Consider the following 25,344-nt stretch of genomic DNA (forward strand, 5'->3'; position numbering starts at 1 on the left):
GAGAGAGAGAGAGAGAGATGGAGAAAAAGTTTACTCATCATCCCCGACATGTCTTTACATGAAGAGATTCAGAGGAAGAGTGGAAGACCCAATGAATTGAACTCTGATGCAAACTTCCTCACCGATGCCGACGAATTGAGGCCCGATTCGATAGCTTCAACTTTTGCAATTGGGATTTCCTTAACTGTAGTTTTTTTTTTTTTTTTCACCTCTTCCCTGATGCCCGTCACTACATGGAACGCAAGTACACGCGCAGTTTCGGTGCTGATGGCACTTAATGCTCCTGCGATAACAGCAACACGATGTACCAAAAATTCAGGCACCAAATGCGAATGAGCAACCAAAAGAAAAAGGATGACAAACAATACATTACTTCATCCAACATCATTCATGCCTTAGTACTTCGATGCAGCACAGTCAGTGCAGAATATGAACAACAGATTGAATTGGGAAAACTCAAATAATCCAACTTCAGGGACATTCCGCAACAGGCATTGTTCTTTTCTTTATTACAAATGTTAGTTCCAGAAGTTAGAGAGATTTGTTATCTAGTGGCTCCCGCTGTATTTCACAACGGACAAGGACACCATCATACCTATTATGAATACATACTTTTGGTCAATTGAGAAAAAAAGAGAGGAAGATTTTCTCAAGTCCGAGCAAGCGAGTACAGACGAATGCTTGAAAAAATTTGGACAAGACTCAGGATATTATCCTCCTTTTTTGGTGAGTCAAAATCAAGATTCAAGACATAATTCTATTATTGAATGGTTCATAGACTGCACGACATCAAGGCTTTAATCTCCCTTTTTTCTCTATAGTGTGAACATGAGTTTGAGGCTGTCCCCCTAAACTACCACTTCAACTGCTTAAAAAACTGCCAAGAAAAACTGCTTTCTTCATGCATCTATTCTCCTTTAACAAATCAGATTTCATAAGGGATTAATCTGAATTAAAGAGTTTCCTTTTTTCTTCCTTGCATAATACGATACACACATGCATCAAGCCTCGGAAAACACTCTTGCATTGCACGTGCCCTGATGTCTAGTTAATCATATAGAAGGGAAAATGAAGTCCACACAGAAAGGTATACGATCCAATGGATGATTTACAATCTGAAAGCAATCTTTTGCATTCTAAGAACCTGAAATCTCTAGCAAAAACCAGTGCTCACAACAGTTTGTAAAGTAATACAGTCAATATGTGACAAAACTTAATTGCCTCCATTTAAACACGCAGTGGAGCAGAAATTTCATGATCCGTTAAAGCATTCATATCAATCTCTTAGTGAACTAGCGCTGTTTCCTAACCTTCAGGCGTGAATCTTATCAATATGGATTAGGCAATGAAGAAAGATACATAAAGAGTGGAGTGAAGGGCATCCGTAAGAGGCCCGAACGTCACGGTCTCACAGAGTCAAGTAGTCCAGGCTCTCTCTCCCCCTTTTAATAGCAAAGCAGGTGCAACAATTGCCAACTTCTAATCTTAATGAACTCTCCATCCGGTCAAGCGTTAGAAAGAGTAGACGATCGAGGTGTAAAGAAAAGGAAGTCAACAAGTATTTCACCCAAGGAGCTTAGTGATGGAGCAGTAAAGTAATTCAAGTAACTATCCCCATCTCTCTAAGGAGGTAGGTCTCGATCTAGAACTGTTTCAACCATATTCGTTAGGGACTCCGCTACTAGAACTAAAGTCAAGCCTGATACAAGCATCATCACATCAAGCATGAAAATCCCACATAAACGTTGTTGTCAAAGAATGATAAAATTCAAGTGAGCAAATTCGTCCAATGAAGTTAAACTTACTACTTTATGTAAGGTTTCTCTCTCAACAGACCGAGATACCATCATACTTGCAAAGAATACACACTTTCGGCTAATTGAGATAAAAAGGGAAAATTTTCTCAAGTCCGACCAGGGGAAACAAACAAGTACTTGAAAAAATTTGGACACAGCTCAGGATATTCGCCTCCTTCTTTGGTAAGCCAAAATCAAGACATAATTCCATTATTGAATGGTTCATACACTGCACCACATCAAGACTGCTTGCTTCACCCACCTATTCTCCTTTCACAACTCAGATTTTATTAGAGATTAATCTCAATTAACGATTTTCCTCTTTTCCTCCTTGCATAATAAGACACACACATGCATCGCGTGTGCCCGAACGGCTAGATTATTATAGAGAAGGAAAACTAAAAGTTCACGCAGAAAGGTATGTGATCCAAGGGATGATGTCCAATCTGATTGCATTCTAAGAACCTGAAATCTCTAGCAAAAACCAGCGCTCGCAACAGATTTTACAGTAATAGGTGTAAAAACACATCAACAGATTACGATAAATTCAAGTGACCATGAAATCCCACATAAACAGTTGTTTTCATTTCAAATAATGACGAAATTCAATAGAGCAGTTTCGTTCGTGCTTTTAGTTTCCATGTGGAATATCAAGAAGAACAGCTATATAAAAATCCACATCAGGAGAGTGGGTTTTGAGTTATGGCTAATAAAGATTAGGGGAGAGAGAGAGAGAGAGAGAGAGAGAGAGAGAGAGAGAGAGAGAGAGAGAGAGAGAGAGACCTGTTACGGCAGTCGCAAGGCAGCGATTCCATTTTCTATTCTTTCTTTTCCGGTAAATCGGAAAATTAACGGAGAACAGACTTGATGGCGTCTTTTCTCCGGTGACGACTGGCTTCGGCTCTCTCTCCGTCCCTCCCCGTCGGAGTGAAATAGTATTGGGATTGATCAAGTGTGGCCAAATCTATATTCACAAAAATGAATTCAACGAAATCATCTCCGATTATGTATAAATTAGAGTTCGATTAACGTGATTTTCAACAGGGTAGATCTTCTTGACAAGATCTATAACTTGAACAGTTTCGATCGAGAAATAAACCTGGAATAAGATTACAATCGACCAATTACTGTCCGGAGCTTTAAACGAGTACGACGTTGTCAAAAGACTTCGCCGATTACGTGCAGCCAAATCTATTTTTATAAAAACAAATTCATCAAAATCATCCCCGATTACGCAGCATCATGCATTCGATTAATATGATCATCAACTGGGTTTATCTACTTAACAATCTCTACAATTTGAACAGTTTCGATCAAGAAAAAAACCCGTGACGAGTTTACAATTCCGATCATACGGAGCGTTGATGTGGTTTGAAGGACTTCTCATGGTCAAGATGCGAAGTCTATATGCAACCGGCCGACGTCGCTTCAAAGAACCTCCAGCGTTCAAAATGCGAGATCAGTACGGCGACATCGTTTCGTGAAACCCCGCCTGTCAAACGCGAGTTTGTCCTGGAAACTTCCACTGTTCATGCGTCTTTCACCCTCTAATCTAATTTTCAACAATAAACTGTCAAAGACCATCTCCAATCTTTACCCATTTTCCACAAAAAAATTCCTCAGAAATTCACTTTACTCATTTACCCAAACATGTACCAAATTGAGCTAATCTACTTTTTACTTGAGTTAAGAGAGACTCAAATACGTGCTTAGATACGTGTTTGCCTGTTGGAACGCCTTGTAAGGGTCGTTTCCACGTGCTCCGCACAATAAAGGCATGCGCGTGGGAGTGAATTAAGCGGCGGGATTAAGTACTGTGGGATATATGAAGTCTTCCAAATTTAGATTTGTATATACCTTGAAGCAGCAGCATAACACTATATACATGCATGCATATGTTCGAAGTTTGAGTGCGTATACTTGATGATTTACATATTTCTGGGAACTACTTCACAAACAAAACAAAGAATCTGCAGATTTTCTACCATTGCTAAAATTCCACAATCGGCTAGAAGTTGCTGGTTCGAGTCACCCTTTTTTTTTTTTGGAGATGCTCTGCTCGCTCTTTCATGGTAGTGTTGGGTTTAGGATGCACTCTCCAACAACGCAAACAAATCTTCCCATGAAGTTGCAGGATAAATAACACGAAACTCAACTAATTGATAATAAGAGGGCATTTGATAAAATAAATCTTGATAGTCATTGGTAACTAATGTTCTCACTTCGGAGAATCAAACAGAGGCATGGGATCAAACTCCCGACAAAGACATCAAACTAGTTATGAAGGCTTCTTCAAGTGCCCATTTCTTGCTCAATTCTAAGCTCCAACCACCTACCCTTCCCCTTCTTTCTGCTCTAAGTTTGATCATTTCTTCGTCAGCAACACAGGTACAATTGCATATAAGGATCCGACCCAGTCGGAAAGGGATATGGACTTATGGAGCCATGCCTGTTGGCCGCGGCTGAGCAATCACACCCCCAGGAAGTGAAGGTGCATAATACCCCTGTGCGCCAACACCAACCCCTTCTTGAGAGCTCTGCCTCCATAAAGGAAATATAGTTTAGAACATGTGATATTTATTCATCAGAGCAAAATGTATAAAAACAATCTTGAAAAGACTAGCTCAAAATCCACATCTCACGTCATCTTACAACAGTGTTGTTGTGAAATGACGGCAATACTAGTTGACATAAGCTACCACACAGTGACTTTATCTTTTCGAAGTTGCTAAATTCCAAATACTTCAACACATGAAGGCATGGTATAACACGGTCTCAAGAAAGATGGTTGATGGTTCATATGGAATACATAAATGTTTGAAGCTAAAAAGGTTCCACAAAATATGAAGGCAAAACATGGTCTGAATTGTAAATGTCTGCTCTTGCTATAAAGAATAACTTCCATGCTCACATGGAGAACAATACAAATACAATTACTCATCGCAAAGTCGGTACAAGATTTTTGTAAGTCCACTCAAGGATGGAGATAACAGAATCATGTAGCCTAACTTTGTAAGTCCACTCAAGGATGGAGATAACAGAATCATGTAGCCTAACTTCGTTCATGAATTTTCTCTGTCCGATTAAGTCACTTGGTAAGTGGCTTTGATTTAGGTTTTCAATAGTATGATATTGAAGCAAGACAATATAGGGTGCTAACTCGTAGTAAACCAACAAGAAAACGAACCCAAGAAAAGAAAAGAACTTGCAGTGCTACTTAATGTTGCGGAAAGAATTTAGCAGGGAGTGCATGTTTATTAATTAGCCAAAACAAGAAATCTTATTGCGTCATTATCAGGCTGTCCATTACTGGCAGCGAATGCTGCCCACATATTCTTCAGCCTGTCTTAACATTAACCAGAATAAGAATAATCAAAGACAATTATGCAGAACGTGTCAAAAGCTTGGGATAGGAAAATCCACATGAAACATTTTCAGAGCGTGACAATAGGAGTTTAGCTAACTTAAGGTAACCTTACAAGCTTGAGCATTCATAATTTCTTCAGCATTTTCTTTCTGGTAGCATGCAATTTTTGCCAAAATAACTGGGACATCCATTCATTCAACCAAGTTAACTGCTGCAAAGGCAAAGCATTTTTGAAATGGATAAGAAAATTTTTGATGTTAACAGAATGAAGCTCAAACTAAATCAACTGGTGGAAAAACTCATATCTCACGAAGGGATCACAAATCAGACCGAGAGATAACATAACGAAATCAAACCGAGAGATAACGCAACCAAGTCTAACTTTCTATCACGAGTTCACAACCCAAGAACAGGTGACAATCATACAGCCAGGAAAACACCTCAAGCCATACGATTTCCATCAGGATACCCAGTGCAAGCATTTGGAGAGAATATGGTTTAAAGACCCCAAATTGACGATCTGAATGAAAGATCAGGAAGACCTATTTTCTCTCTCTTCTTACCTTTTTCATTCTTCTTTGACTCCTCTTCGCTAAATAAGAGCTCCTCAAATGCTTCAATGGCTTGGCGGATCAGTTCCTGATAACCAGTAACTCGTGCAACATGGAAACACTCGCAATAGAAAATCAGAGGCTTATGAATACCCAAATTCTTGATCTTTCCGTTCTTTTCTTCTGCGATAGAAGGCAAAGAGGAACAAATCAGAATTGAGGTGCAAAAGCATACAAACGTGAGAAGCCATAAATGATAAATCTAACAAAGCTGCCATTGCAAACGCAGAAAATACCAATTCTTACAACAGAATGCCCAAATCATGCATCACCTGCACTCCTTGACACACGAGCCTGAGCATCTCTGATACATCCCATCGTAAACAATTATCAGCTCTCAATCTCAGCAGAAAAACCCTCAATATGCCAACAAAATAATGACACGGAAAAGGACCTATTTGGAAAACACGAAAAGTTCAACAAGGGCAATTACGTAATCGGGCCAAGCGCCTATATTCACTTTGAGAAGACATAAGAGCCCTTAAGGGTAAACACGATTGGAGAAATCAGACGGAAACAATGCCAAATTACTCAAAGCAACGAAATCAACCAACTGGTTCTATTACTACAGGTGTTTGGATCTGAAGGAAAGTTTGAGTAAGGGTCAGAGATGCTGCCATGAGAATTGCAATAGTTTGAAAGCTAAAAACTACAGCTTGTTGTACATTGTAGCTTGGTGCTTAGGAGCATTCCCCCTATCAACACAACAATCTAACAAAGCAACCAAATCCCTCCTGCTACCAACAGACTTCAGAACAACCACACAATAGCGACAAGCAATAAAATAGCAACTAACAAAAGGTGCACATGCATCAAGCCTCTGTGAACACTCTAGCTTGAAATTTGAATATGCTAGCCCCGGTAAACACAAAGGATGCATATGCATCAAGCCTCAGTAAACACTCTTGCATCGCGTGTGCCCAGACATCTAGTTAATTATATAGAAGGAACAATGGAAGTTCACGATATATGATCCAAGGGATGATTTCCAATCTGAAAGCAATCTTTCTTTCTTTCTTTCTTTTTTGGGTAAATGTGAATGCAATCTTTCGCATTCTCAGAACCTGAAATCTCCAGCAAAAACCAGCACTCGCAAATAGTACTTGACAAAACTTAATCGCCTCAATTGAATGAATAGTGACAAATTCAAGTGACCATGAAAATTCCAAATAGGGCTAATAAGATTAAGAGAGAGAGAGAGAGAGAGAGAGAGAGAGAGAGAGAGAGACCTGTTATGCAGTCGCAAGGCAGCAAATCCATTTTCTTTTCTTTCTTTTCCGGAAAATCCGAAATCCGAGAACAGACTTGGCTAATGGCTCCTCCCCCACCCTTGCCGTCGGACCGTCGGAGTGCATTTATGCCATTATACTTGGGTTTGATCCAGTGTAGCCAAATCTAATTTTATAAAAAGAAATCCACAAAAATTTTCTCCGATTGCGTAGCATTATGTACTTGATTAACATGATCATCAACAGGGTTTATCTACTTGACAAGCTCTACAATTTGAGCAATTTCGATCGACGAAAAAACCTGTAATCAGCTTACAATTCCTATCAAACGAGGAGTTGATGTCGTTTAAGAGATTTCGCATGTATTGGGTTTGATCCAGTATGGCCAAATCTATTTTTACAAAAATAATTCCACAAAAATCGTCTCCGATTACATCGTATCATGTACTTGATTAACGTGGTAATCAACAGGGTTTATATAATTTACAAGATCTACAATTTGAGCAGTTTCGATCAACGAAAAAACCTGTAATGAGTTTACAATTCCGATCAAACTGGGCGTTGATGTCTTTTAAGAGACTTCTTATGTTGAAGATGCGAAGTATGTACGAAACCGGCCGACGTCGTTTCAAAGAACATCCAGCGTTCAAAGTGCGAGGTTAGTACGGCGACGTCGTTTGTGGAACATCGCCTGTCAAACGCGAGTTTATACTGGTGCCACGCCGCAAACACGCAGCCCGACCCGCTCAATGTCGGGATGAATGATCACCTCCAACGAGCTCAACCTTGCCTGTCAAATTGCGAGTTTTTCTACACCAATTGATTGGCTGGTGGATCTTTGCCTGCGGCCAGCAGTGGTCGAATCTATCAGAACATGGCTCGGTGAGGAAGAAAGAAAGCTTCGTTTTTTCTCGTGAAGGAGAAAACCCAGTTGGCAGTTTGGCAGCCATGCTTCCACTGTAGTGAATTTTTTCACTGGACCACAAGCCGTTAATGGGTGTGCGTAAATTGCTACAGTCTTGCGCTCATGGTAAAGATATGATTCAGTGTTCATTGAATTCTTTGTGGGTATTTTCTTAAATTTGTAGTACTGTTTTTTTTTTTTTTTTATCATTTAACAAGGCCTACAGGCTTACAAAGGAGAGTCACCTACTAAAACAGAAAGAAGAGATAACGGGAGACTAGACACCCAATTAGAGTACATGGTAAATTCCCTGACTTGGCTGACGCAGCAACGGTATGGCAGCTTTGTTGGCTATGCAATGAGCCCAACTGAAGATGATTCCACTAGCTCTGCCCGACTCCCTTATATCCAGATCCACTGCGGCCACCTCCCGGGGGGGAACAATTTCTAAAGTGTTAAAGATGGATGGCTTCCCTACAATCTGATTCCACCGTGATCTCTTACCAGCTTGAATTGGAGACCATGATACAACTTCCCTGATAGCTACCAATTCCCCTTAGAGGGCAGAGGAGATATTCGAAGTTTTGGCTATACCATCCACGGTAGCCCCTGTATGATCTCCGATCACCACTGCCACCTTAAGATGAAACATCTGCTATGGGTTATGGGTTAGTTATTCATTTGGACAGACGGAATCACGCAAGTACTCGAGAATTCCAGCTGGGCAACCCTGGCCATTACTACCATAGGGTTCACCTTTTCATTTCAAAAAACATAATCATTTCTCACCTTCCAAATGTTCCAAGCAGTGAAGGTAATCTTCCCCAAAAAATTCATGGCAGTTGGTTTTGACATTGATTCCAGAATGTGCGCAGTTCATTTGATAGTTGAATCCGGCCTCCCTATTACCCCTTCAAACACAACATTGCACCCAAACCACACAGCTCTCGCCCACGAGTAGAAGAAAAGCAGATGCTCAACTGTTTCCACCCCTAAATTACAGATCGGGCAGGTATTAGATTGTGCGCATTTCCTTCTAAAGAGATTCTCTTTTGTGGCCAAACCATTCCTACAAACTCGCCACCAGAAGTTCTTGATTTTGTTGGGGATTTTAAGCTTCCAAATAGCCCTCCAAAGGTTGGCTCCTGGTTGAAAAGAAGAGCCTAGTTTGCAATGGAATTTAGCAACTTGAGAATTGGTGGCAAGATGATACCCAGATTTGACCGAATAAACTTCGTTCCTGCTATGGTGCCAAACTAATCTGTCCTTCCTGTTAAGACATGAAAGAGGGATTTTTTGGATCACCTATAGCTACAAAGGACTTATCACAGGGGCTAGTTTTGGAGTATTCCATCCTTTGCCAGAATCAATCACATCTGCAACAGTTTGAATGTCGGAGTTTGGTGGCCGAGCTGACTGCACTTTAAAACCTTCCAGCGATGGAATTCAACCATCTTCCCAAAAATTAATGGAAGCTCCATCTTGAGTTTGCCACCTAAGACCCTTCTCCAAGAGCCCCTTCCCGTGGAGGAGACTAAGTCACACCCAAGAGGCATGGCCTCCTCTAGTAGCCTGAAGAAATGAGGAGTTTGGAAAGTAGATTTCCTTTAAGATTTTTGCCCAATAAGCCTGTGGGTTCATGATTAGACGCCACCCTTGTTTGGCCAACATTGCTTCATTGAAAGCTCTGAAACTGCGAAAATCCATTCCCCCTTCATCCTTGGAGCAGGTCAGGCTGTCCCAAGCAACCCAGCAAATTCCTTTTTCCTCTGGATTCCCTTTCCACCAAAAATTCCTTACTAGACTATCCAACTTATCGCAAATCATACTGCCAATTAACCTTGTTGATCCATCTTTGCATTTTTTTGGATGTCTTAATTCTTTTTTCCCCGAAAGGTTTGTAACAAGTATGATATGAAACTTTTAGTACAGTAGCCTTTAGAAGCGCTCTCTTGCTAATGGTTATTGATGTAGTATTTGAAAGGGAGAATGAAACATGCAATGTAAGAATTTTGTCTTTTAAGATGAATTTAAATGCGATTACTTCATGTCTCCTTAAAAGTAGGAACTCTAAGAAGGAATCAAGGCTTTGTTTGGAACATGTGAAAAAGAAAAGAAAATGAAAAAAATTCCCAACCCATTACTTGGTTTGGAGAGAAAAATAACAAATTCAAGTTGTATGAATAGTAAACTTTTTCTTTCATTTTCCTCTCTTTTTTCTCTACTTTCTTTTCCTCCAATTCCCTCAAATTCCAAATCGAGGGTAAGATCATAAGACAATAAAGTGGTTATTTCTATAAAATCTTACATCTACATCATCATTCATAATCACCAGACGTGATTTCGCTATTTTTCATTTGAATGAAAAGCATTGAATTGTTTCTCAAATGCAACGGAGAACAGACTTGATGGTGTCTTTTCTCCGGTGACGATTGGCTTCGGCTCTCTCTCCGTCCCTCACCGTCGGAAATCCATTCCGTAACGTAATAGTATTGGGATTGATCGAGTGTGGCCAAATCTATTTTGACAAAAATAAATTCACCAAAATCATCTCCTATTATGTATTAATTAGAGTTTGATTAACATGATTTTCAACAGGATTTATCTTCTTTACAACACCTATAACTTGAACAGTTTCGATCGATAAATAAACCTGAAATAAGATTTCAATCGACCAATTACACAGTGTTGTCCGGAGCTTTAAACGGGTGTATGACGTTGTCAAAAGAATTCGCAAGCATTGAGTTTGATCCAGTGTGCTCAAATATATTTTTACAAAAATAAATTCACCAAATTCTTCTCCAAGTAGGTAGCATCATGTATTCGATTAACATGATCATCAATAGAATTCATCTACTTGACAATCTCTACAATTTGAACAGTTTAGATCAGAAAAAAAACCGGTAATGAGTTTACAATTCCTATCAAACAACGCGTTTGATGTGGTTTGAAGGACTTTGCATGTTCAAGATGCGAAGTATGAATGAAACCGGCAATCTCCAGTGTTCAAAATGCGTCGTTTCGTGAAACCCCGTCTGTCAAACGCGACTTTGTGCTGGTGTTTCTACTGTTCATTCGTCTTCACCCTCTAAATCTAATTTTCAACGAGCAGCTATTAAAGACCATCTCCAATCTTTACCCATTTTCCACAAACTCAAAATTTGATTAAAATTCCCCATAAATCCACTTTACTCATTTACGCAAACGTGTACCAGATTGAGTTAATCTACAATTCTACTTTTTACTCGAGTTAAGAGAGACTCAAATACGTCCTTAGATATGGGTTCGCCTGTTGGAGCGCCGTATACTAAATATAAATAGTAAAGCTTTTACCCAACCGAGGGTCGTTTCGACAAAGACATGCTCGTGGGAGTGAATTAAGCCGCGGGATTAATGTACAGTGGGATATATGAAGTCTGCCTAATTTAGATTTGTATAGACCTTGAAGCTGCAGCAGAACACTATATACATGCATGCACATGTTCGAAGCTTGAGTAACTATATTTGATGATTTACATATTTCTGGGAACTACTACTTCATAACAAAACAAAAAGAATCTGCAGATTTTCTACCATTGCTAAAATTCCACAATCGGCTAGAAGTTGCTGGTTCGAGTCACTCATTTTATTTTTTTTTAACAGTTGGATGTTCTTAGGATGGCTCTGCTCGCTCTTTCATGGTAATGTCGGGTTTAGAATGCACTCTCCAACAACGCAAAACAAATCTTCCTATGAAGTTACAATTATTGTCTGGTTGATACATCTTCTACCTCAAATACATGAAGGCTGTTGCACTTCTTCCCCCAAGCAGGTTGTGGTTGATCCCTGAAAGCAGTAAACCTGTTCCTAAAGCATTTTGCTGTAGTAAAAAGTACTTGCTATCCTCTTTTATTAAGCTTACCACTTGATTTTTTAAAATTCCGTTAACATCAGGAATGGAAACAAGGACTTTCAAAGCTTCTCTGAACCAGGAGAGAATGAGATACTGAGAAATTTATACCTGCAAGAGGTGTCAAGCTCTTTATCATATGAACTTGTAATTTGAAGGATAAATAACACGAAACTCGACTAATTGATAATAAGAGGGCATTTGCTAAAATAAATCTAGATAGTTATAGGTAATTACTGTTCTCACTTTGGAGAATCAAACAGAGGCATGGGATCAAACTCCCGACAAAGACTGTCTACACAATCAAACTAGTTATGAAGGCTTCTTCAAGTGCCTGTTTCTTGCTCAATTCAAAGTTCAAACCACCTACCCTTCCCCTTCTTTCTGCTCTAAGTTTGATCATTTCTTCGTCAGCAACACCGTACAATTGCATATAAGGATCCGACCCAGTCGGAAAGGGATATGGACTTATGGAGCCATGCCTGTTGGCCGCGGCTGAGCAATCGCAAACCCAGGAAGTGAAGGTGCATAACACTCCTGTGCACCAACACCAACCCCTTCTTGAGAGCTCTGCCTCCATAAAGGAAATATAGTTTAGAACATGAGATATTCATCAGAGCAAAATGTATAGAAACAATCTTGAAAAGACTGACTCAAAATCCACATCTCACGTCATCTTACAAAATGTTGTTGTGGAATGATGGCAATACTAATTGACATAAGCCACCACACAGTGACTTATCTTTTCAAAGTTGCCATTATCAAAATACTTCAAAATATGAAGGCATTGTATAACAACCTCCCTATCCATGGAGGCATGGTATAACACGGTCTCAAGAAAGATGGTTGATTGTTCATGTGGAATACAAAAAAGTTCGAAGCTAAAAAAAAGGTTCCACAAAATATGAAGGCAAAACATGGTCTGAATTGTAAATGTCTGCTCTTGCTATAAAGAATAACTTCCATGCTCACATGGAGAACAATACAAATACAATTACTCATCGCAAAGTTGGTACAAGATTTTTGGACGTCAACTTAAGTCAACTCACGGATGGAGAAAACAAAATCATGTAGCCTAACTTTGTAAGTCCACTCAAGGATGGAGATAACAGAATCATGTAGCCTAACTTCGTACATGAATTTTCTCTGTCCAATTAAGTCACTTGGTAAGTGGCTTTGATTTAGGTTTTCAAAAGTTTGATGTTGAAGCAAAGACAATTTAGGGCTAACTAGTAGTAAACCAACAAGAAAACGAACCCAAGAAAAGAAAAGAACTTGCAGTGCTACTTAATGTTGCGGCAGAAAGACTTTAGCAGGGAGTGCATGTTTATTAGCCAAAACAAGAAATCTTATTGCGTCATTATCAGGCTGTCCATTACTTGCAGCGAATGCTGCCACATATTCTTCAGCCTGTCTTAACATTAAACAGAATGAGAATAGTCAAAGACATGCAGAAGGTGTCACAAGCTTGAGATAGGAAAATTCACATGAAACATTTTCAGAGCGTGACAATAGGAGTTTAGCTAACTTAAGGTAACCTCACAATTTTTGGTAGCATGCAATTTTTGCCTCAATAACTGGGACATCCATTCATTCAACCAAGTTAACTGCTGCAAAGGCAAAGCATTTTTGAAATGCATAAGAAATTTTTTGATGTTAAAAGAAAGGAAAATCGAATGAAGCTCAAACTAAATCAACTGGAGGAAAACTCACATCTCACGAAGGGATCACAAATCAGACTGAGAGATAACCCAACCAAGTCTAACTTTCTATCACGAGTTCACAGCCCAAGAACAGGTGACAATCATACAGCCAGGAAAACACCTCAAGCCATAGGATTTCCATTAAGATACCCAGTGCAAGCATTTGGAGAGAATATGGTTTAAAGACCCCAAATTGACGATCCGAATGAAAGATTAGGTAGACTGATTTTCTCTCTCTTCTTACCTTTTTCGTTCTTCTTTGACTCCTCTTCGCTAAATAAGAGCTCCTCAAATGCTTCAATGGCTTGGCGGATCAGTTCCTGATAACCAATAACTCATGCAACATGGAAACACTTGCAATAGAAAATCAGAGGCTTATGAATACCCAAATTCTTGCTATTTCCCTTCTTTTCTTCTGCGATTGCAGGTGAAGAGGAACAAATCAGAATTGAGGTGTAAAAGCATACAAACGCGAGAAGCCATAAATCTAACAAAGCTGCCATTACAAACGTAGAAAATACCAATTCTTACATCAGATTGCCCAAATCTCAAACAAGAAACAAACTCACCAGATTTGCAGTGCAAAGGAGAGAGAATGAAAGAAATTGAGGTCCGACGAAGCAAGACAGAGGCAATTAAAGCAGACTACGTGAAGACGTCGCCCAAATCATGCATCACCTGCACTCCTTGACACACAAGCCTGACCATCTCTGATACATCCCATCATAAACAATTATCAGCTCTCCATCTCAGCAGAAAAACCCTCAATATGCCAACAAAATAACGACACGGAAAAGGACCTATTTGGAAAACACGAAAAGTCCAACAAGGGCAATTACATAATCGGGCCAAGCGCCTATATTCACTGCGAGAAGACATAAGAGCCCTGAAGGGTAAACACGATTGGAGAAATCGGAGGGAAAAAATTGGAAAAAACATGCCAAATTACTCAAAGCAACGAAATCAACCAAGTGGTTTTCTATTACTACAGACGTTTGGATCTGAAGAAAAGTTTGAGTAAGGGTCAGAGATGCTGCCATGAGAATTGCGGGTAGTCCTATGGTACACACCCTTTATTCGGGAGTGTACCGTACGCATCTTGATTTTAAACCCTTGGATTTCAAAGTAAATAATCCAGACCACCCATTTCTTAAATCAATTAATAAAATAAAAAAATGGCTTAGCAGGTAACAGATTGTTCTCTCTTCTTTAACTTTCTCTCTCTCTCCCTCATGTGTAAAATACTACAAATTATACAATATAACCACAATTGTTATGACAACACAAAAATTTGACACTTTCTTACCACAATGTGTCGTACCAAAAGAAATCGATCAAAAGATATTAGATACAAGATCAAAATATATCGTTGCACAATCAATAATTATTATACCCAAACAAGATACATGTCTAAAATATCACAAATTAAATATTGTATAACTTAACATCCTAACAGTCCTAATCGATCATTTAAAAAATACACTCACTAACGACATTTAGATTGTTCAGTCAATTTATATTTGGTATGAAACCTAGTCCTCTATTGTAGTTGAATGTAATGTGGCTATGCGACTGTGACACAATAATGACGATCAAATCCGTTGAATTTTTTATGTTTATTGATTAAGTCACCTACGTAATTTTTTGTCTCTATCAAGTTTAGGAAGCTCCATCATCGGCACGCAAATTGAATAATAGAATGATATTTTCCATCCAATTAAGTGTCTAGCTATAAGCCATCAACTTCATTCTTGGTACGAATGACTTAATTAATATTATGTAAAAGATAGACGATTTTGATAAAAAAAAATGCCTTACGTGGGGCTCAGATGGTGCATTATTATATTTTAATGTTGTATTGAAATTGAACGACGAGATTTGTTGAAGTATGAAACTTCAAGGACTAACTATGTGATTTATTCTAAAAAATAACAACATTCTTTAAAAAAAAAAAAGGAACGAAGGGTTTAAGACTTGAACCCCAAATCTTTTAGATAAATGTCCAAACTCTAACACCTTATCACTATGGTACACAATTGAGAATTTGTAATTCTAAAGGCTATTAATTATATAATATTTTCTTGTATGTAAGGGCTTTATTTTCAGGCTGAAAATTTGAGAAGAGGCCTCAAATGACTCCATCCTAGTGCTGGGCCTACGCTTGTAGATCAATATTATAGCCTATGTTATTTGTGTAAATCAAAATGTCGACTATAATAATTTTTTTTGAAAGAAAGTACAATGACAATAAATTTACAAAATTATTTAGATTTTACTTTCACGACCTAGTTCCAAGGACCACCATTAAATTTGGATTGGTACGCATAAGGTGAAGGTTTGACACCGATCCATGTGTCAAATATATAGTGCCAATTGTTAAGTGCACCGCCCTGAATATTGATAAGATTGGGTATTAATATAATTAAGTTCACCAATTAAAAAAAGGAGAGTAATTTTCACACTCTATTTTTTGATATTCACACTTATTTTTTTGTACTCCATTTTAGTGTTGAAATTGTATGCATTTGAGACAGTTGGATAATTATTTTTTTTGTGACCTCTCATTTTTCCACAAAGGAATTTTGATTTTTTGAATTAAATTTTGTAGAAAAATAATTTGATTTAGACTAATATTTTGAGAGGAAATTGTAGTTGTATTCAAAAATTTGGGTATAATACTTACTTTTTGGTGAATTTCTTGGATGAAAATTTTGTGCGAGAACTTCATTTTTAGTTTAAATTATTGAGGTATTGTGTAGGGACAAATAAGAATTTGAAAAAATAGTGTAGAGGGAATCGAAAATTAAGATAATATGGTGAAAATTTTAAAATTTGAAAAAATAATGTGGCGGGAATTGAAAATAATTAGTGGTATTGTATTTTGTCAATTACTATAATTATCGTTTACTGAACATTCCGATTGAATTTTTTTTATACGACACGTTGTGGATATGAAAACGCCAATTTATGGTGTTGTCATAACAAATGTGGTTATATTACTGAATTTGCGGTATGGTATTTTGCTAATAATAACTATCGTTAACTGAGCATTTCAATTAATTTTTTTTTATACGAAACGTTGTGGGTATGAAAACGTTAATTTATGGTGGTGTCATAACAAATTTGGTTATATTACTGAATTTGAGGTATGATATTTTATTGATTATAACTATCGTTAATTGAACATTCTGATTGAATTTTTTTATACGAGACGTTGTGGGTATGAAAACGTCAATTTATGGTGTTGTCATAACAAATTTGGTTATATTACTGAATTTGTGGTATTTTAGACATGTGTTATTACAGAATATTTTAATTAATTTCCTTTGGTACGACACATTGTGGTAAAAAAACGTCAATTTATAGTATTGTCATAAAATTTGTGGTATTTAAATATGTTTTCTTTTGATATGACACATTGTGTTAAGAAAATGACAATTTTAGGTGTTGTCATAATAATTGTAGTTATTGTATAAAATTTGTGGCATTTTACAAATATTTTTGGCTTGGGTATAACAATTGTTGATTCTGATACGACATATTTTGATTTTGTTATGGAATATCATACAAGTCAAAAAAAAATTGGTACGATTCATTGTGATAAGATAATGCCAATTTATGGTGTTGTTATAACATTTGTGGGTAACATTATTTAATTTTTGATATTGTACGTATATATTTGGTTAGGGTACAAGTATTATGGATTTCAGTACGAATAATTATGGTTACATAATAACAATATTTTTTAATTATAGGTAACCTGCTAATGACCTGTTCAACAGGTAAATTTTAATGTACAAGTCGTAACTAGAATCATAAATATGCATTAGAAAACCAAAAATTGGCATAAAGAAAATCACAAATTATCATAATTTAAGCATACGGTATACCCTGTGTACCATAGCTTCCTCCTAGTTTGAAAGCTAAAAACTACATGCCTGTTGTACATTGTAGCATTCCCCCTATCAACACAACAATCTAACAAACCAACCAAATCCCTCCTGCTATAAACAGCCTTCAGAACAACCACACAATAGCAACAACCAATACAATAACAACTAACAAAAGGTGCACATGCACGCTTGGGTCACCGGTTAGGGGTTTGATGTCATCATTCCTTGTTCCTATTAATCTTCGTAATATTTCGGAGATCAATGAAATTTTTTTGCCTTCCAAAAAAAAAAAAAAGATGCACATGCATCAAGCCTCTGTAAACACTCTAGCTTGAAATTTGAATATGCGAGCCCCGGTAAACACAAAGGATGCATACGCATCAAGCCTCGGTAAACACACTTGCATCGCTCGTGCCCTGGCATCTAGTTAATTATATAGAAGGAACAACGGAAGTTCACAATATATGATCCAAGGAATGATTTCCAATCTGAAAGCAATCCTTTTTTTTTCTTTTTTTTTTTTGGGTAAATCTGAAAGCAATCTTTTGCATTCTAAGAACCAGAAATCTCCAGCAAAAACCAGCGCTCGCAAAAGCCTGTACTCTAATACAATAATAAAATACTTGACAAAACTTAATCGCCTCAATTTAAACAGGCAATGGAGCAGCAATTTCTTGATCCGTGAGTGATACAAGCATCATCACATCAAGTGAGTGATACATCAAGTGAATGAATAGCGACAAATTCAAGTGACCATGAAAATTCCACGAAGGGCTAATAAAGATTAGAAGAGAGAGAGAGAGAGAGACCTGTTAGAGCATCTCCAATCCATACAAAATAGAGGATGGATGTAACACATTGAGGGGAGATTTTGTAATTTATTCCACTTTTTCTTCACTTTTTCTACTTTTTGGGAGAATCTTTGAGGGACCCACCGTCCTTTTTAGAGTTTGGTCCTCCAAAAGTAAATTTGGTCCTCTAAGAATGGAGGACCAAAAGTAAATTTGGAGTACAAATTTCCTCCAAACTCTAAAAAGGACGGTGGGTCCCTCAAAAATTCTCCCAAAAAAGTACAAAAAGTGAAGAAAAAGTGAAATAAATTACAAAATCTCCCATCAATGTGTTACATCCATCCTCTATTTTGTATGAATTGGAGATGCTCTTATGCAGTCTCAAGGCAGCAAATCCATTTTCTTTTCTTTCTTTTTCGGTACATCCGAAATCCGAGAACAGACTTGGCTCCTCCCCCTCCCTCGCCGTCGGACCTTCAGAGTGAATTTATGCCATTATTATTGGGTTGGATCCAGTGTGACCAAATCTATTTTTACAAACAGAAATCCACAAAAATCATCTCCGATTGCGTAGCATTATGTACTCGATTAACATGTTCATCAACAGGGTTTATCTACTTGACAAGCTCTACAATTTGAGCAATTTCGATCGACGAAAAAACCTGTAATCAGTTTACAATTCCGATCAAACAATGCGTTGATGTCCTTTAAGAGACTTTACATGTACTGGGTTTGATCCAATGTGGCCAAATCTATTTTAACAAAAATAATTCCACAAAAATCGTCTCCGATTACATCGTATCGTGTACTTGATTAAAATGGTAATCAACAGGGTTTATCTACTTCACAATATCTACAATTTGAGCAGTTTCGATCAACGAAAAAACCTGTAATGAGTTTACATCAAACTGGGCGTTGATGTCTTTTAAGAGACTTCTCATGTTGAAGATGCGAAGTATGTACGAAACCGGCCGACGTCGTTTCAAAGAACATCCAGCGTTCAAAATGCGAGGTTAGTACGGCGACGTCGTTTGTGAAACATCGCCTGTCAAAGGCGAGTTTGTACTGGTGCCACGCCCCACACACAGCAGCCCGACCCGCCCAATGTCGGGATGAATGATCACCTCCAACGAGCTCAACCTTGCCTGTCAAATTGCGAGTTTTTCTACACCAATTGATTGGCTGGTGGATCTTTGGCTGCGGCCAGCAGTGGTCGAATCTATCAGAACATGGCTCGGTGAGGAAGAAAGAAAGCTTCGTTTTTTCTCGTGAAGGAGAAAACCCAGTTGGCAGTTTGGCAGCCATGGCTTCCACTGTAGTGAATTTTTTCACTGGACCACAAGCCGTAAATGGGTGTGCGTAAATTGCTACAGTCTTGCGCTCATGGAAAAGATATGATTCAGTGTTCATTGAATTCTTTGTGGGTATTTTCTTAAAATTTGCAGTACTGTTTATACTGCCAATTAACCTTGTTGATCCATTTTTGCATTTTTTTGGATGTCTTAATTCTTTTTCGCCGAAAGGTTTTGTAATAACTAATAGTATGATATCCGGAAACAATGAGTTATCCAATTCAAGGGGAAATATAGATACATATATATGAAGCAATGCTTACAGAATTTGATTTGGTTAAGTGGAAATTAATCACACACATGACTGCAAAACTGATCAGAAAAATAGCCCAATCCACTATAGTAAAGTCATAATTAAAATTAAAATGGCGATGCCAGTTCATAGGTGGGAAATTCACCCACAAAAATTAAATTCTTTGTCAATCCAAACTTAAAAGGGGATTTCGGTAATTCAATATAATTACTGGGATTACATAGAAGCTTGGATAAAAGTGTTTTACTATCAGAATCAGAAAAGAAAACACTCGTGGTTTTTTAAATTATGCCCCAATTTTATTGGGCAAAATAATTTTCTAAATTAGTTTATTATTTGATGGACTAAATTCGGACCCAACCGGACTATCTTCCGCAAGAAATGCAAAAGGAAATGGAGTACTTTATTCAATATCATTCTCAATTAAAGGGAAATAATACTCCATAAGGAAAAGCATACCTTCTTTCTATGGCAACTTTCGAAAGTCCTTGGATTTGGTGATGGAATGTCCAATATGAGCATAATAATCTGGGACTGCCTATGCTTCGGAGAATTTTTCAGTGCAGATGGTGGAAGTCAATTAATATTGAGGAGACTATTTTGACAATTAAGTCAAAAACCCAGGAGATGAAACAACAATTAAAGCAACAAAAAAAAAAAAAAGTCTTTTATCAAAAATCTTTCTGGAAATCTCAGCTCAAATTAAAGCAAAGAATCCATCTTTATCAGATGATGAAATTGTGCTTAAAACAATGGATTATACGAAGGATCAATTTTTACAGTCAGTTAATAAAGTAGCTGATGATGAATCTATGACGTCAGCCAAGAGTGCAGAGGAGGACAGCAATCCATTTACTTATTTGGCAGGGGAATCTCAAGACCCCTACGAAGATGATGGTAATACACCTGCTGAACCTACTTTGGGTGATTATTTAGATAGCATGACTGAAATCATTACAGGTCAACTGTCCTCCTGAAGGGACAAAGGTCCAAAATCCCAATAATCGGAATCCTAGCACTACCACCTCAATTATAGAGGGAATAGTAACCTCAATTATAAGGGCGCACTCAATTATCAGATGAAATAATAGATACATGTGGTGATGGGGCCCTCAGTGCCCCCGGCATATCTTTTATTTCAGATGAATTTGAGTGTATTTGAGTTTGAATTTGTATTTGAGTTTCATCCATGAGTCCTCTATATTAAGGACGCGTCTGTAAAGAGTAAGGTTAGGTTTTGGATTGCCCTCTGTTTTCCTCCGACTCCCTTTATAATATTGGCTTCAGCCTTTTAAATAAAAGGTTAGTCTTCTCTTTTGTTTATCGATCCTTTAATTATAATTATCTTTGCCATTAATTATAATCTTCCTATGAAGTTACACTTCTTCTCCCCCAAGCAGGTTGTGGTTGATCCCTCAAAGCTTCTCTGAAGCATGTCGAGGGCAGGAGAGAATGAGATACTGAGAAATTATAACCACAAGAAGTGTCAAGCTCTTTATCATATAAACTGGTAATTTGAAGGATAAAAAACACCAAACTCGATTAATTGATAATAAGAGGGCATTTGATAAAATAAATCTTGATAGTCATAAGTAACTACTGTTCCCACTTCGGAGAATCAAATAGAGGCATCGGATCAACTCCTGACAAAGACTGTCAACACAATCAAACTAGTAAATAGTAATGAAGGCTTCTTCAAGTGCACGTTTCTTGCTCAATTCTAAGCTCCAACCACCTACCCTTCCCCTTCTTTCTGCTCTAAGTTTGATCATTTCTTCGTCAGCAACACCGTACAATTGCATATAAGGATCCAACAAAATCGGAAAGGGATATGGACTTATGGAGCCATGCCTCTTGGCCGTGGCTGAGCAATCGCACCCCCAGGAAGTGAAGGTGCATACCCCTGTATGCCAACACCAACCCCTTCTTGAGAGCTCTGCCTCCAAAAGGAAATATAGTTTAGAACATGTGATATTTATTCATCAGAGCAAAATGTATAGAAACAATGTTGAAAAGACTAGCTCAAAATCCATATCTCACGTCCTCTAACAACAATGTTGTTGTGTAATGATGGCAATACTAATTGAATAAGCCACTACACAGTGACTTATCTTTCCAAAGTTGCTAAATTCAAAATACTTCAAAACATGAAGGCATGGTATAACAACCTCCCTATCCATGGAGGCATGGTATTACACGGTCTCAAGAAAAGATGGTTGAACACTTGTAGTGCTACTCACTGTTGCGGAAGAAAGACTTTTAGCAGGGAGTGCATGTTTATTAACTAGCCAAAACAATAAATCTTATTGCATCATTATCAGGTTGTCCATTACTTGCAGTGAATGCTGCCTCCACATATTCTTCAGCCTGTCTTAACATTAACCAGAATAAGAATACTAGAATAGTCAAAGACAATTATGCAAAAGGTGTCACAAGCTTGAGATAGGAAAATCCACATGAAACATTTTCAGAGCATGACAATTGGAGTTTAGCTAACTTAAGGTAACCTTACAAGCTTGAGCATTCATAATTACTTCAGCTTTTTCTTTCTGGTAGCATGCAATTTTTGCCTCAATAACTGGGACATCCATTCATTCAACCAAGTTAACTGCCGCAGAGGCAAAGCATTTTTGAAATGGATAAAAAAAAATTGATGTTAACAGAAAGGAAAATCGAATGAATGTCAAACTAAATCAACTGGAGGAAAAACTCACATCTCACGAAGGGATCACAAATCAGACCGAGAGATAACATAACGAAATCAAACGGAGAGATAACGCAACCAAGTCTAACTTTCTATCACAAGTTCACAACCCAAGAACAGGTGACAATCATACACCCAGGAAAAGACCTCAAGCCATACGATTTTAATAGGATACCCAGTGCAAGCATTTGGAGAAAATATGGTTTAAAGACCCCAAATTGACGATCCAAATGAAAGATCAGGTAGACCGATTTTCTGTCTCTTCTTACCTTTTTCATTCTTCTTTGACTCCTCTTCGCTAAATAAGAGGTCCTCAAATGCTTCAATGGCTTGGTAGATCAGTTCCTGATAACCAGTAACTCGTGCAACATGGAAACACTCACAATAGAAAATCAGAGGCTTATGAATACCCAAATTCTTACTATTTCCCTTCTTTTCTTCTGCGATTGAAGGCATTGAGGTGCAAAAGCATAGAAACGCGAGAAGCCATAAGTGTAACAAAGCTGCCATTGCAAAGGCAGAAAATACCACATCAGAATGCCCAAATCTCAAACAAGAATCAAACTCACCTGATTTGCAGTGCAAAGGAGAGAGAACGAAAGAAATTGAGGGTCCGACAAAGGAAGCCAGAGGCAATAAAAGCAGACTATGTGAAGACGTCGTCCAAGTCATGAATCACCTGCACTCCTAAACACACAAGCCTGAGCATCTCTGATACATCCCATCGTAAACAATTATCATCTCTCCATCTCAGCAGAAAAACCCTCAATATGCCAACAAAATAACGACACGGAAAAGGACCTATTTGGAAAACACGAAAAAGTCCAACAAGGGCAATTACGTAATCGGGCCAAGCGCCTATATTCACTGCGAGAAGACATAAGAGCCCTGAAGGGTAAGCACAATTGGAGAAATCAGAGGGAAAGAATTGGAAAAAACATGCCAAATTACTCAAAGCAACGAAATCAACCAAGTGGTTCTATTACTACAGGTGTTCGGATCTGAAGGAAAGTTTGAGTAAGGGTCAGAGATGCTGCCATGAGAATTGAGATAGTTTGAAAGCTAAAAAGCTGTTGTACATTGTAGCTTGGTGCTTAGGAGCATTCCCCTTATTAACACAACAATCTAACAAAGCAACCAAATCCCTCCTGCTACCAACAGACTTCAGAACAACCACACAATAGCAACAAGCAATACAATAGCAACTAACAAAAGATGCACATGCATCAAGCCTCTGTGAACACTCTAGCTTCAAATTTGAATATGAGAGCCCCGGTAAACACAAAGGATGCATATGAATCAAGCCTCGGTAAACACACTTGCATCGCTCGTGCCCGCACGTCTAGTTAATTATATAGGAAGAACAATGGAAGTTCACGATATATGATCCAAGGGATGATTTCCAATCTGAAAGCAATCTTTCTTTTCTTTTCTTTTTTGGGTAAATGTGAAAGCAATCTTTTGCATTCTCAGAACCTGAAATCTCCAGCAAAAACCAGCGCTCGCAAAAGTCTGTACTCTAATACAATAATCAAATACTTGACAAAACTTAATCGCCTCAATTTAAACAGGCAATGGAGCAGCAATTTCATGATCTGTGAGTGATACAAGCATCATCACATCAAGTGAGTGATACATCAAGTGAATGAATAGCGACAAATTCAAGTGACCATGAAAATTCTACGAAGGGCTAATAAAGATGAGAGAGAGAGAGAGAGACCTGTTATGCAGTCTCAAGGCAGCAAATCTATTTTCTTCTCTTTCTTTTCCGGTACATCGGAAAATCCGAGAACGGACTTGGCTCCTCTCCCTCCTTTGCCGTCGGACCGTCGGAGTGAATTTATGTCATTATTGGGTTTGATCCAGTGTGGTCAAATCTATTTTTACAAAAAGAAATCCACAAAAATCATCTCCGATTGGGTAGCATTATGTACTCGATTAACATGGTCATCAACAGGGTTTATCTACTTAACAAGCTCTACAATTTGAGCAATTTCGATCGACGAAAAAACCTGTAATCAGTTTACAATTCCGATCAAACGAGGCGTTGATGTTGTTTAAAAGACTTCGCATGTATTGGATTTGATCCAGTGTGGCCAAATCTATTTTTACAAAAATAAATTCACAAAAATCATCTCCGATTACCTTGCATCGTGTACTCGATTAACATGATCATCACCAGGGTTTATCTACTTCACAAGCTCTACAATTTGAGAAGTTTCGATCAACGAAAAAACCTGTAATCAGGTTACAATTCCGATCAAACGAGGGGTTGATGGCGTTTAATAGACTTCGCATGTCGAAGATGCGAAGTATGTATGAAACCGGCCGACGTCGTTTCAAAGAACATCCAGCGTTCAAAATGCGAGGTTAGTACGGCGACGTCGTTTGTGAAACCTCGCCTCTCAAACGCGAGTTTTTATTGGTGCCACGCCCCAAATACGTAGCCCGACCCGCCCAACGAACTCAACCTCGCCTGTCAAATGAGATTTTTCCTTCTCCAATTGATTGGCTGGTGGATCTTTGGCTGTGGGCAGCAGTGGTCGAATCTATCAGAACATGGCTCAATGAGGAAGAAAGAAAGCTTTGGTTTTTCTTGTGAAGGAGAAAGCCCAGTTGGCAGTTTGGCAGCCATGGCTTCCACTGTAGTGAATTTTTTCACTGGACCACAAGCAGTTAATGGGTGTGCGTAAATTGCTACAGCCTTGCGCTCATGGTAAAGATATGATTCAGTGCTCATTGAATTCTTTGTAGGTATTTTGCTCCTTGTGAATTCTTTGTGGGTATTTTCTTCTACTGCCAACCTCAGGAATTATTGATCCATCTTTGCATTTTTTGGATGTCTTAATTCT

At 38.1% G+C, this 25,344-nt stretch overlaps 1 protein-coding gene across 27 annotated transcripts; it reads right to left on the reverse strand.

Moving 5' to 3' along the window:
• Positions 1–3,955: 3,955 nt before the first annotated feature.
• LOC131334723 (uncharacterized) lies at positions 3,956–25,264 on the reverse strand. 27 transcript variants are annotated; one of them, XR_009202260.1, is made up of 4 exons: positions 24,213–25,253; positions 14,069–14,385; positions 13,510–13,914; positions 3,956–4,333 (listed from the first exon to the last, which is right to left on the reverse strand). XR_009202260.1 is itself a non-coding variant. In XM_058369920.1 (3 exons), exons 1-3 carry the CDS (start codon positions 7,032–7,034, stop codon positions 4,267–4,269), a joined length of 273 nt encoding a protein of 90 aa, XP_058225903.1. In that variant the 5' UTR covers positions 7,035–7,323; the 3' UTR covers positions 3,956–4,266. The 27 variants fall into 27 exon arrangements, 8 of the variants coding, with proteins under 8 accessions (XP_058225903.1, XP_058225902.1, XP_058225901.1 ...); XR_009202256.1 differs by lacking the exons at positions 3,956–4,333; positions 13,510–13,914; positions 14,069–14,385 and adding exons at positions 11,980–12,370; positions 22,029–22,155; positions 22,301–23,359 and having other exon boundaries at positions 24,213–25,264; XR_009202255.1 differs by lacking the exons at positions 3,956–4,333; positions 13,510–13,914; positions 14,069–14,385 and adding exons at positions 11,980–12,366; positions 22,029–22,155; positions 22,301–23,359 and having other exon boundaries at positions 24,213–25,263.
• Positions 25,265–25,344: the final 80 nt, after the last annotated feature.

This window comes from Rhododendron vialii, chromosome 7a (genome assembly GCF_030253575.1).
Source record: "Rhododendron vialii isolate Sample 1 chromosome 7a, ASM3025357v1".
Lineage (NCBI taxonomy): Eukaryota > Viridiplantae > Streptophyta > Magnoliopsida > Ericales > Ericaceae > Rhododendron > Rhododendron vialii.

Coding starts and splice junctions, on each gene's coding strand:
- LOC131334723 (XM_058369912.1), bottom strand. CDS start 23,164: ATGACTTGGACGACGTCTTCACATAGTCTGCTTTTATTGCCTCTGGCT. Junction 21,725..22,761: donor GTCAAAGAAGAATGAAAAAG/GTAAGAAGAGAC, acceptor TTTTGGAGGCAG/AGCTCTCAAGAAGGGGTTGG.